This window comes from Lethenteron reissneri, chromosome 61 (assembly GCF_015708825.2).
Source record: "Lethenteron reissneri isolate LAM-NWPU_2019-01 chromosome 61, ASM1570882v1, whole genome shotgun sequence".
Classification (NCBI taxonomy): domain Eukaryota; kingdom Metazoa; phylum Chordata; class Hyperoartia; order Petromyzontiformes; family Petromyzontidae; genus Lethenteron; species Lethenteron reissneri.
The window spans coordinates 8,872,689-8,885,072 of record NC_083839.1 but is presented as its reverse complement, the minus strand read 5'-3'; the positions used below and the strand labels follow the sequence as shown (position 1 = coordinate 8,885,072).

Here is a 12,384-nt window from a genome sequence, read left to right as displayed (position 1 = left end):
ACCCGGATCTGTCCCGTGACCGCCTGCCAGCAGCAAGCCTTCCACATTTACACACGTTGGCCTCAAAGTGCACCTAGCCTGGCACAAGCATCGTGGTGACATCTCCGCCTCCGGATCTCAGGCAGGTCCTCATTACTTGGGCTCATCACCTGGTCTCAGACAGGTGTCACATGTCCGAGCGTTGTCTGAATCACACCTCAACTGGTCCCTATCACGCCTCAGCTTCACCTGCCCCCCCCCCCCCCTCCAGGTGTTCCACGCTGTGGCCTACAGGGCGCAGGGGCGGCACGAGCTGCTGCTCGGGATCGACGAGTTCATGGAGCAGGTGCTGGTGCTGCCCCCCGGCGAGTGGGACCCGTCCATCCGCATCGAGCCCCCCAAACACCTGCCATCGCAGGTGAGCACACGGCATCGTCATCAACAACAAGAAGCAACACCGATAGCAGTGCAGCCACCATTCACCACGACGCGACAACAACATCGTCATCACCGGCGATCACTCGGGGTCGAGCACATAGTTGTCAAGCCATATGGTTCACCCCGTATTCTTCTACAGGGAAATGTAGTTTTTAGGTCCATAAGGCATACGGCCGTTTCAATACGGGCAAAAATAAATGTCTGTTTGTTTGTGTTTCTCATTTGTGATGGCACTTTGTACGATGAACGTTGAGATTTATAAGGGCACGCGGTGACCACGAAGATCTTAATTGGTCTGTAATAAGGTGGGCACTGATAAGGGGTTGACAGGTATGCAAGTTTGTGGATTGTCCTTTTGGCGGATCCTGTTTGTGGATCTTCAAATGGCTGAAGAGGCCGGTCCCTTGCAGTGTGGGCAAGGGAGCGTGACAACAAACACAACTTCCAGAGCAATAAACAACAAACAACAATATCCCGCGACCACGACATCCACATAAACCACCGCCACAACAGCAACATCAATAACAACCAATACAGCCGCGATTCACCAATAAGCAGCAGTGACATTTCCACGGTGCACTTTGAGGCCACGTGAAATGTCGAAGGCTCGCTGCTGGCAGGAGGTCACACAGGAGAGAGCCAGGTTACCATGGGTTAATTGACTGAGATGATGGCAGTTGCACCAGCTGTACCCCCTACTGTGCCGACAACAACAACACAACAAGAAGCAACAAGAAACACAATCAAAAGAGCAATAAACAACAAACACACAACAGCCCGCAACCACGACATCCACAGCAACCGCCGCCACAACAGCAACGACAACAACCATAACAACCACAACAGTCATAAACAACAAATGGCACAACAACGACTTCGAATAATATAAATGAAAAAAGAGCAATGCTCTCATTACATTCGAGTAAGATGGGTGGTGGGATACTGGGGGCCTGCAGAGATTAATTGTGGGGGGCACCATGTCAGTGAGATCCTGCTGGGAGGGAGGGGGAACACAGGGACACTGGGTGGTGCAGGGCCCACCTCAGTGGCCCCCTAGCGCCGGCCCTGGGGGTGGAGGTCAGGGACCTGGGGGTGGAGGTCAGGGACCTGGGAGTGGAGGTCAGGGCCCTGGGGGTGGAGGTCAGGGACCTGGGAGTGGAGGTCAGGGACCTGGGGGTGGAGGTCAGGGTCCTGGGGGTGGAGGTCAGGGACCTGGGGGTGGAGGTCAGGGTCCTGGGGGTGGAGGTCAGGGACCTGGGGGTGGAGGTCAGGGACCTGGGGGTGGAGGTCAGGGACCTGGGGGTGGAGGTCAGGGTCCTGGGAGTGGAGGTCAGGGACCTGGGGGTGGAGGTCAGGGTCCTGGGGGTGGAGGTCAGGGACCTGGGAGTGGAGGTCAGGGTCCTGGGGGTGGAGGTCAGGGTCCTGGGGGTGGAGGTCAGGGACCTGGGGGTGGAGGTCAGGGACCTGGGGGTGGAGGTCAGGGTCCTGGGGGTGGAGGTCAGGGTCCTGGGGGTGGAGGTCAGGGACCTGGGAGTGGAGGTCAGGGACCTGGGGGTGGAGGGCAGGGACCTGGGAGTGGAGGTCAGGGACCTGGGAGTGGAGGTCAGGGACCTGGGGGTGGAGGTCAGGGACCTGGGGGTGGAGGTCAGGGCCCTGGGGGTGGAGGTCAGGGACCTGGGGGTGGAGGTCAGGGACCTGGGAGTGGAGGTCAGGGACCTGGGGGTGGAGGTCAGGGACCTGGGAGTGGAGGTCAGGGACCTGGGAGTGGAGGTCAGGGTCCTGGAGGTGGAGGTCAGGGCCCTGGGGGTGGAGGTCAGGGTCCTGGGGGTGGAGGTCAGGGACCTAAGAGTGGAGGTCAGGGTCCTGGGGGTGGAGGTCAGGGACCTGGGGGTGGAGGTCAGGGACCTGGGAGTGGAGGTCAGGGTCCTGGGAGTGGAGGTCAGGGACCTGGGAGTGGAGGTCAGGGTCCTGGAGGTGGAGGTCAGGGCCCTGGGGGTGGAGGTCAGGGTCCTGGGGGTGGAGGTCAGGGACCTGGGAGTGGAGGTCAGGGTCCTGGGGGTGGAGGTCAGGGACCTGGGAGTGGAGGTCAGGGACCTGGGGTGGAGGTCAGGGACCTGGAGGTGGAGGTCAGGGCCCTGGGGGTGGAGGTCAGGGTCCTGGGAGTGGAGGTCAGGGACCTGGGAGTGGAGGTCAGGGTCCTGGAGGTGGAGGTCAGGGCCCTGGGGGTGGAGGTCAGGGACCTGGGGGTGGAGGTCAGGGACCTGGGGGTGGAGGTCAGGGACCTGGGGGTGGAGGTCAGGGACCTGGGAGTGGAGGTCAGGGACCTGGGGGTGGAGGTCAGGGACCTGGGGGTGGAGGTCAGGGACCTGGGGGTGGAGGTCAGGGACCTGGGGGTGGAGGTCAGGGACCTGGGGGTGGAGGTCAGGGACCTGGGGGTGGAGGTCAGGGACCTGGGAGTGGAGGTCAGGGTCCTGGGGTGGAGGTCAGGGACCTGGGGGTGGAGGTCAGGGACCTGGGGGTGGAGGTCAGGGACCTGGGAGTGGAGGTCAGGGACCTGGGGGTGGAGGTCAGGGACCTGGGGGTGGAGGTCAGGGACCTGGGGGTGGAGGTCAGGGACCTGGGAGTGGAGGTCAGGGACCTGGGAGTGGAGGTCAGGGTCCTGGAGGTGGAGGTCAGGGCCCTGGGGGTGGAGGTCAGGGTCCTGGGGGTGGAGGTCAGGGACCTGGGGGTGGAGGTCAGGGACCTGGGGGTGGAGGTCAGGGACCTGGGAGTGGAGGTCAGGGACCTGGGGGTGGAGGTCAGGGACCTGGGGGTGGAGGTCAGGGACCTGGGGGTGGAGGTCAGGGACCTGGGAGTGGAGGTCAGGGACCTGGGAGTGGAGGTCAGGGTCCTGGAGGTGGAGGTCAGGGCCCTGGGGGTGGAGGTCAGGGTCCTGGGGGTGGAGGTCAGGGACCTGGGAGTGGAGGTCAAGGTCCTGGGGGTGGAGGTCAGGGACCTGGGGGTGGAGGTCAGGGTCCTGGGAGTGGAGGTCAGGGACCTGGGGGTGGAGGTCAGGGTCCTGGAGGTGGAGGTCAGGGACCTGGGAGTGGAGGTCAGGGACCTGGGGGTGGAGGTCAGGGTCCTGGAGGTGGAGGTCAGGGACCTGGGGGTGGAGGTCAGGGACCTGGGTGTGGAGGTCAGGGACCTGGGGGTGGAGGTCAGGGACCTGGGGGTGGAGGTCAGGGTCCTGGCGGTGGAGGTCAGGGACCTGGGGGTGGAGGTCAGGGACCTGGGGGTGGAGGTCAGGGACCTGGGAGTGGAGGTCAGGGACCTGGGAGTGGAGGTCAGGGACCTGGGGGTGGAGGTCAGGGTCCTGGGGGTGGAGGTCAGGGACCTGGGAGTGGAGGTCAGGGACCTGGGGGTGGAGGTCAGGGTCCTGGGGGTGGAGGTCAGGGACCTGGGAGTGGAGGTCAGGGTCCTGGGGGTGGAGGTCAGGGACCTGGGAGTGGAGGTCAGGGACCTGGGGGTGGAGGTCAGGGACCTGGGAGTGGAGGTCAGGGTTCTGGGGGTGGAGGTCAGGGCCCTGGGGGTGGAGGTCAGGGACCTGGGAGTGGAGGTCAGGGACCTGGGGGTGGAGGTCAGGGACCTGGGGGTGGAGGTCAAGGCCCTGGGGTGGAGGTCAAGGACCTGGGGGTGGAGGTCAGGGACCTGGGGGTCAGGGACCTGGGGATGGAGGTCAGGGCCCTGGGGGTGGAGGTCAGGGACCTGGGGGTGGAGGTCAAGGACCTGGGGGTGGAGGTCAGGGACCTGGGGGTTGAGGTTAGGGCCCTGGAGACGCGCGAGGGTAGAGAGGAGGGTAAAGCAGCATGGCCCGGGACCAAGCAACGTGGGCCCAGCACCAACAACGACAACAAAGACAATGACAACGACAACAACAATAACGGCCACAACAACAACAATGACAACAGCGTCAACAATAATGACCACAACACCACCAACGGCGAGCCCCAGGGTCAGCACCAATGAGGCCAAGGGCAGCCCCCGTGGCAGAAGATGCCTGGGACAGAGACGGGAGGCGCCTTGTTGGGGGTTTCCCCCCTTCGGGAGGCAGGATATGGGAGTGGGGGGGCGGCTGCCATTGAATGACGGATTTATTGGTTGATGGATTGATGAATGGATTGATTAATGTATCTGATGGAGTGATTGAGGCATTGGCTGAGTGATTGATTGGACTATTTTACAGGTAAACAGATAGGTTAATTTCCGATTGGATGGAATGATTGATGTTTCGACTTATGGAGTTCTTTGATGATTGTTACCGGTCGGTTAGATTTCATCCGTGTCATTGGTTGGTTCCCAGTAAGCGTGGAACTTTGGCCCTACTTTGGCATGTTGGTGCCGAGTTGGTTTTGATGACTCGTCTGATTGCTCGATTTGTTCAGTGGAACGTAAAGCCCCGATGCCGGCAGGCAGGGTGAGCGCGCTGCGCGTGAACGGAGGTCTATGTTCCACGTCTCTCACTGCTCCCGGGTGAATGGGACAGGAGAAACGGAAAACTTCGCCGGTGACCAATGGAACCGGAGTCGGGGTGGAGCCCAAAGCTCCCGAGCACAGCCTGGGACCTGAGCTCCAGCGCACGGGCAGGTAATAACAATTATTATAATACTTAACAACCATAACCTCTATTTTATGAAGCGCCCTTCATGTTGAAGTTATCTCAAAGCACTGCACGTAAACATAAAGCTACGCTCACAAGTATGGATTAAGCGGCATAGAAAGCCGATGATAACAATATCAAGGATTACACTCGAAATTGCAATTAAATGAAGAACTATGATAAAAGCGAATTACAATAATAATCATAATAATGACAGAGTAATACAATCAGACAACAACAACATAATTCAACAGAAAGTTTGTTGGGTTAGATCACGATCTAACCCAACATTTGGCGTCATATGGTCCAACCCATGTGAGACTAGGCTCTAAGGAAAGCTGTCTCGGGTGTGGACCAATCAACTTCAAGGACAGTGCACATTATCAGAGTTATGTTTTTTTTTGCATTATGACTGCAGGTATTGTGGTCTATGCAAACATGACTCCTTGTAAAAAAGGTGTCAGTTTTGTTGCCAGATAGAAGGGTAAAAAACCAATTATAACATTGGTTGTTGTCTATAGCGGGGCGTGCGGGAAATTGCTACTTGACGGGATCTCAAGAAGCAGTTCTGACACGTCCATTTCCGCGGGCCGTTCTTCAACACGCGCAGAGTGAGAGAGAGATAGGGCAGCGCACTGCCTTGTGGGAGTTAACCTCACGGCCTTGACAGCACGGTCGCAGACAAACCCCGTGAGCGAAAGTAGACGGGACAAAATAAGTAATGTTTAAAAATATTTTTTTTTTAAACACGCTTTAATGAAATGTACCGTACAAGTAATAGCAGAACTCTACGACTCCAGGAAGTGTCCCCGAGGCTTGCCATAACGTAAGGGACCGTGGTGATTTACAGCCAACGTGAGTTGAGCGTGGACAATTAGACCCAAGCCGAAACATAACATATAAAAAAATATTGCTTAAATTTTCTTTTTTTATTATACAATACAGAATTGTCATCAGTATGACATGCGTATTCCAAGTTTTCAGTCGATACGACATTGGGAAGTGGGTTAAAATTGAGTCACAAGATTTGAGGATACGACAACAGACAGAGTTGAGGATACAACAGACGGAGTGAGTTAAATAAAAACGTGTAAAAAACCCCCAACGGTTCCGCGAAGTAAAACGCAAGTGCGGCAACGAGGCCGGAGCTAAACTACCACGAGGCTATAAACACAATGTTTTATTTGTGCAGGTGTAAGGCCCCGCTGACCTGCTGTGTAGCTATTTTTAGAAGCGACCTGGCCATAATGATAACACGACCACGTGGCTTATCATCATCACTACGTGGAGATGTATAGCAGTAGCCAAACACTCGAAACCCGTGACGCTGGTTCTAAATGTAGAGGGGGAACCCCGGAGGGCACGGAGGAAAATCCACATGACCACAGAGAGAGAGATACGCAAACTCCAAATTTACAGCAGGCGTCAGGGCGCGAGATGTTAACTCCGTCGTCTGGTATACAGGAGGTCGTGGGTTTGATCCCAACCCTGACACCTGTATATTTACAGTTTGCATGTTCTCCTCGTGGTCGTGTTTTTCTCCAGGTCCTGCAGTCCCCCCCCCCCCCCCCACACATTTAGAATCAACATCACGCGTTTTGAGTAATTGGCTACTTCTATAAATTTCGACATGATGATGACGATGAGAATCCAATTGGTCGAGTTATCATTAGTGATGGCCAGGTCGCTTCTGAAAAATAGCTACAGAGCCCAGAGGGCCATCACCTGGTCAAATAAAAAATTGTTTTCATTAGTTTTTAGTAAACCAGGCGAGGTAGTTAACATCTCCTGGCTTCTGTTGGGCCCCGTGGAGCGGCGTGAGCGGCGCGAGCGGCGTGAGCGGCTCTCGTTCCTGCCAGGCTCTTTGGGGGGCTCGTCGGGGACGTGCGGCGGAAGGCGCCGTGGTACTGGAGCGACGTGCGCGACGGCACGAGCCTGCAGTGCGTCGCCTCGTTCCTCTTCCTCTACTGCGCCTGCATGTCGCCCGTCATCACCTTCGGCGGCCTGCTGGGAGAGGCCACCGACGGCTCCATCGTGAGTCGCACGCACACCGCAGTGGTGCACGGTGGCACCACGAGGTCATGACCCCCCCCCCAACACCCCGTGACCCCCACCCCACGACCCCCCCCCCCCACCCCCCGGGGCCAGGCAGTCACGGCGCCACGTCTGTCCGGACACGCAGTGAGGCTTCGTCACTTTTTCCCGTTCATGTATGTTGTACGAATGTTGTATGTACGTTGTGTGTATATATGCATTCATGAATCCACCCCGGCCCCCTTTGACCTTCCCATGCGAAGGACTCACAAGTTGGCCATCACATCTATCCCTCTATTTATAGAACGAAACAGGAGGATTTAGTTTGTTGTCATTCCTGACGAAACGTCGTACTTTGTAAATGTTGTGGATTTACTCTCCAACACAACACCGGTGCTCTGCTAGTAATTGCCATATTCTGTTTATGTGACAAACCTTACTAATTGGCAGGTGGTGGCGGGTTTAACGACACATTTATATATTTACGCTATCGAACCCAAAAAACCTGTGTTATGGATGTTGTGTGTATGTTGTATATACGAACCTTATGGCGGGATAAATGGAAGTGAGATTAATAATTAATTTATTTTTGGCGACTCCGTCCCACCGCGCACGAAAACGCCGCGACCCGCGTGGCGCGGATAGTTCTGTTGTCATTGTCATGTCATGTCCAAGCGCAGCAGCAGCGAGGACGAATGCGCAGAAGAGCTGAACAAGCGAATGCGCTCCATGCTCGGCTATGAGCAGGATCATAAGTCTTATCCAAAGCTGCTCAAACTGCCTACACGATTTAAGTCCTTAATTCTAGATTTGAAGCTTTCGTGACTGCAAAGATTCATATTCTTAGGTTTTTCGGTTAAGTCACGTAAGTAAAACATCAAAATAAAATAAAAATAAAATAAAAATAATAAAAATAATAAAAATCACAATTATTATTTTTATTATTTTTATTTTATTTTTATTTTGATGTTTTACTTACGTGACTTAACCGAAAAACCTAAGAATATTTAAGTCCTTAATTTGTCATCACGGTTTGCACAATACAGTGAATCTGCTCTCTAATCTTCATGATTATTTGTGACCTACCAATGTCTACAGGCAGGATCAATCGATGACAATCCTATTACCTTCAGATATTTAACAGATGAGATGCGTTGCACCGTTAATTCCTCCTGTTTGATAATACTTATCTTGTCCGTATGCATCTGTAGAGTAACATTGGTATAAACGCTTGTTACAATATAAGCAGCGCATTGAAGATGCGTACTATTTTATGTACTGTTTACAAAGTGTGTTCACATATCCACACAGAGAAACACGATGATTGACAGAGGGGTGTAAATTATTTTTAAATAGTGTATTTAAATAGAGGTACTCCAGCTAAGTAGTTTTCAGTTTTATTATGCATAGTTTAAAAATACAACACTTGCCACCATCATTCAAACCCATTGGTGAAAAAAGCGAAGTTTTTGTTTACATTATAATATAATGTTTACGCGAGAGCCGGGGGCTTATGGGACCCCGAGGTCCCGCCATAAGGTTCTTATGTTGAGCTGTATGTGTGCGTTGAACTTCTTTCGCGCCGTACATAGCCAACCGTGCTCGTCGGAGGTGCGGGGGAAGGACCACAAACTGAACACAACAACAAGCTGCAGTTCTAAAGAAAGCGAGAGGAGTGAGAGCATTGGCAGTCTGTTAACCATTCCCGGTGGGGGATCTTGGTCTTTGTCTTTTTAGAGTGCCATGGAATCTCTCCTGGGAGCCTCCATGACCGGCCTGGCCTTCTCCATATTCGCGGGGCAGCCTCTCACTATCCTGGGCAGCACAGGCCCAGTACTCGTCTTTGAAAAAATCCTCTTCGGATTCTGCAAGTGAGTCGCTCAATAATGAATGCCACCGTCACCACCACTACCACCATCATCAACACCACCACCATCATCACCACCATCATGACCACCACCATCATCATCACCACCATCATGACCACCACCATCATCAACACCATTATAATCACCATCATTACCATAACCACCTCCACCATCATCATCACCACCACCACCATCTCCACCACCACCACCATCGTCACCAGCTTGAAGAGGCTGTGGAGGAGACGATGTTCAGGGTGAAGATGGAGGTGAGGGTGGAGACGGTGACAATTTATCACGTCCATGTCAGAGTTGAGATGGTGGTCAGTATAGGTGAGATGGTGATGTTAAAGGTCAGAGTAGAGATCGAGTAGGTGGTGATGGAGGAGGAAGCAGAGGTGAAGATGATACTTTGCTCATACCTCTCTCCTGATGTTGTTGATGATGATGGTGGTGGTGATGGTGGTGATGCAACGTACCATACCGCACCATAATGTGGATTCTCGCGGCGGCGGGGGGTGGTTGCATGGGGCAGAGAGAGAGAGGGGTCATGGACGGAGGAAAAACCAGGAAAGTCCGGAGCTTTGCACCTTAAACTGCTAAACTACTAAAACTAAACAATGTTTTATCTTGACTTAAAACGTTCGAGACTGCAGGAATTCATATTCTTTGGATCTTTCGGTAAAGTCACGTAGATAGGTTCAAAGAAAATAACCAAAAACTACGATGTTTCGATCGCAACACAAGCTTGTTTCTTTTTTTAATCTATCTGCGTGACTTTACCGAAAGACCCAAAGAATATTAACAATGTTTTATTTTACCATCTAAGGCCCACTGAGCTATGTATCTATTTTCAGAAACGACCTGGCTATCACAAATGACAGCTCAATGAAGTGGCTTATGACGCGGAAAAATGTATAGCGGCCAAACACTCTAAACGCGTGACGTTGATTCTAAACAAAGAGGGGAAAAACCGGAGAAGACTCCACACAACCGCGGAGAGAGAGACAGCACACGCGAACTCCAAATGTACAACAGGCGTCAGGGTTGGGATCGAACCGACGACCTCCGGGCGAGGAAGTTAACATCTCCTAGTGACCGCGGCACCCTTGACCAGGGGGGTGTGCATCTCCTGCGTCTCCACGTGTGCCCTCCGCACCCCTCGCTCCCCCCCCCCCCCCCCGGTGCGTGTAGGGCACACGGCTGGTCGTACCTGTCGCCCCCCCCCCCCGTGCGTGTAGGGCACACGGCTGGTCGTACCTGTCGCCCCCCCCCCCCCCGGTGCGTGTAGGGCACACGGCTGGTCATTCCTGTCGCTCCGTCCCCCGTGCGTGTAGGGCACACGGCTGGTCGTACCTGTCGCCCCCCCCCCCCCCGTGCGTGTAGGGCACACGGCTGGTCGTACCTGTCGCTGCGCGCGTGCATCGGCCTGTGGACGGCGTTCCTCTGCCTGCTTCTCGTGGCCACGGACGCGAGCTCGCTCGTGCGCTACATCACGCGCTTCACCGAGGAGGCCTTCGCCGCGCTCATCTGCGTCATCTTCATCTACGAGGCGCTGGAGAAGCTCGTACGCCTGGGCGAGGAGTACCCCGTGAACCCCCGCGTGGACCTGCAGCGGCTCACGCACTACTCGTGAGTGGTGGCCGACGCACGCACGCTCTTCCTCGTCGTCTCTGTGCGTGCGCGTGAGTAGCGGGGGGGGGGGGGGGGGCACAGCTGGTGTGAATCTGCTAGCCATCTCAGTCGGTCAACCCCATGGCACCTGCAGGGTCTGTCTCGGTGACTACCGTCAACGAGCCTTCGACACTTCACGTGACCTCAAAGTGTGCCGACGTCACCATCACTTAGTGGCGAATTCCGGGTGTAGCGATTGGTGTGAAGCGGTAGTGTAGTAGCGGTCAGCGCGCTGCGCTACGAACTCGGCCACCCGAGTTTGATTCCTGCTCACAGCCAACACCAGAGACGATTATCTGAACCGGTCTTGGGCCTCCCCTAGGTTGACTCGGCCAGAAATAAGTACCTGGGTGCAATGTAAACATCGCCACTGGGGAGACAAAGGGCGTGGTGTTGGCCCCCTACCCCCTCGTGTGCCGTGCGACTCACGAACAGAACTTGTCCCCAACAGTCTGTTAAGGCTACACGGGGGATCTTTGTCTTCGTTGTGAGAGAGAGGGAAGTCTGCACGAGGCTGCCCCTTGTCAGCCTCTCTGTCTCTCCCTCTCTCCGTGTTCGTTCTCGAACCTCCCCGAAGGTTCTCCCGAGCCCTCCTCCACCTCCACCTTCTTAGCGCTCTCGTCCCTTCCTCCTCACCCGTCCCTAACCGTGCTCCACTCCCCGTGCTTTTCTCCCCTAAGCCCCTTGGATATCCCGTGCACCTCCACCGCCAGCTGTATGTACAATCAATATCTGCATGTTGAACTTCTTTCGCGCCGTACGTAGCCAGCCATGCTAATCGGAGATACGGGGGGAAGACAACAAACTAAACATTAAAAGCCAGTTGTAAAGAAATGAATTTTAAATCTACATGATTTAAAAGTGCATCGTTCTCGTGGCTTCCTTAATACCGAATGGAAGAGCGTTCCAGACAGAAGCAGGAGTGCATCTGAAAGCGCGCGATGCGGTGGCCGATGGTTAGCCAAAAGCCGCTGCTGCTGCGAGGATGACTGCAGTTTGCGTGATGGTCGTGCCGACTCACCGATGGCTCACTAGTCCGGTGTGCCGTCATTAGCTCAGCGAGCACCGGAAGGACACGGTCGGATCTTGCAGTGCCCGTCCACGACACGTGTCAACTGGGATTCATTAACTGAACTTCGGCGGCTTTGGGAGACCCTTGGGTAATGCAACGGCTCGGATAATAACAGCTCGAGTTTGGCACCATGTCTGGGCGATTCCCCTACGCACGGACAGCAGGGGGAGAATGTTCCCACAGCCCCCGTTCAATGCTCCCCAGCTGAGCGGCGGAACGACGGCGTTGGAGGACGCGTGACCAGCGTGGGGCGGCCCTGCCTCGCTCCCCGCCGTGTGTGCACGCGGCACGCACGTGCGTTCTACGGTGTGTGTGCCGCAGGTGCTCTTTGCAATGCATGCGCTGCGTGGTGTGTGTGCTGCAGGTGTGCTGCGTGTGCTGTAGGTGAGTTGTGTGATGCATGTGTGCTGCAGGTGTGCTGTGCAATGCATGCGCTACGTGGTGTGCGTGCGCTGCAGGTGTGCTGCAGGTGTGCTGTAGGTGCGCTGTGTGCTGCAGGTGTGCTGTGCAGTGCGTGCGCTGCAGGTGCGCTGCTGCGTGTGCTGAATGTTTGCTGCGTGCGGCACGTGCTGCAGGTGCGCGTGCGTGGCTCCCGCGGAACCCAGCAACGAGACGCTGCGCCTGTGGGAGCACCACAACTTGACGGGGAGCGCCATTCCCTGGGGGAACCTCACCGTCAGCGTGAG

General features: G+C 55.3%; 1 protein-coding gene across 1 annotated transcript in view; it reads left to right on the top strand.

Annotated features, from left to right (window-relative positions):
• The window catches only part of LOC133358286 (electroneutral sodium bicarbonate exchanger 1-like), a 48,266-nt gene that overhangs the window by 21,472 nt on the left and 14,410 nt on the right, over positions 1-12,384 (top strand). Inside the window, exons 10-15 of the mRNA XM_061576523.1 lie at positions 251-397; positions 4,940-5,040; positions 6,913-7,087; positions 8,825-8,958; positions 10,339-10,584; positions 12,274-12,379. Coding sequence (XP_061432507.1) covers positions 251-397; positions 4,940-5,040; positions 6,913-7,087; positions 8,825-8,958; positions 10,339-10,584; positions 12,274-12,379 — 909 coding nt within the window. The remainder of the gene's footprint in view (positions 1-250; positions 398-4,939; positions 5,041-6,912; positions 7,088-8,824; positions 8,959-10,338; positions 10,585-12,273; positions 12,380-12,384) is intronic.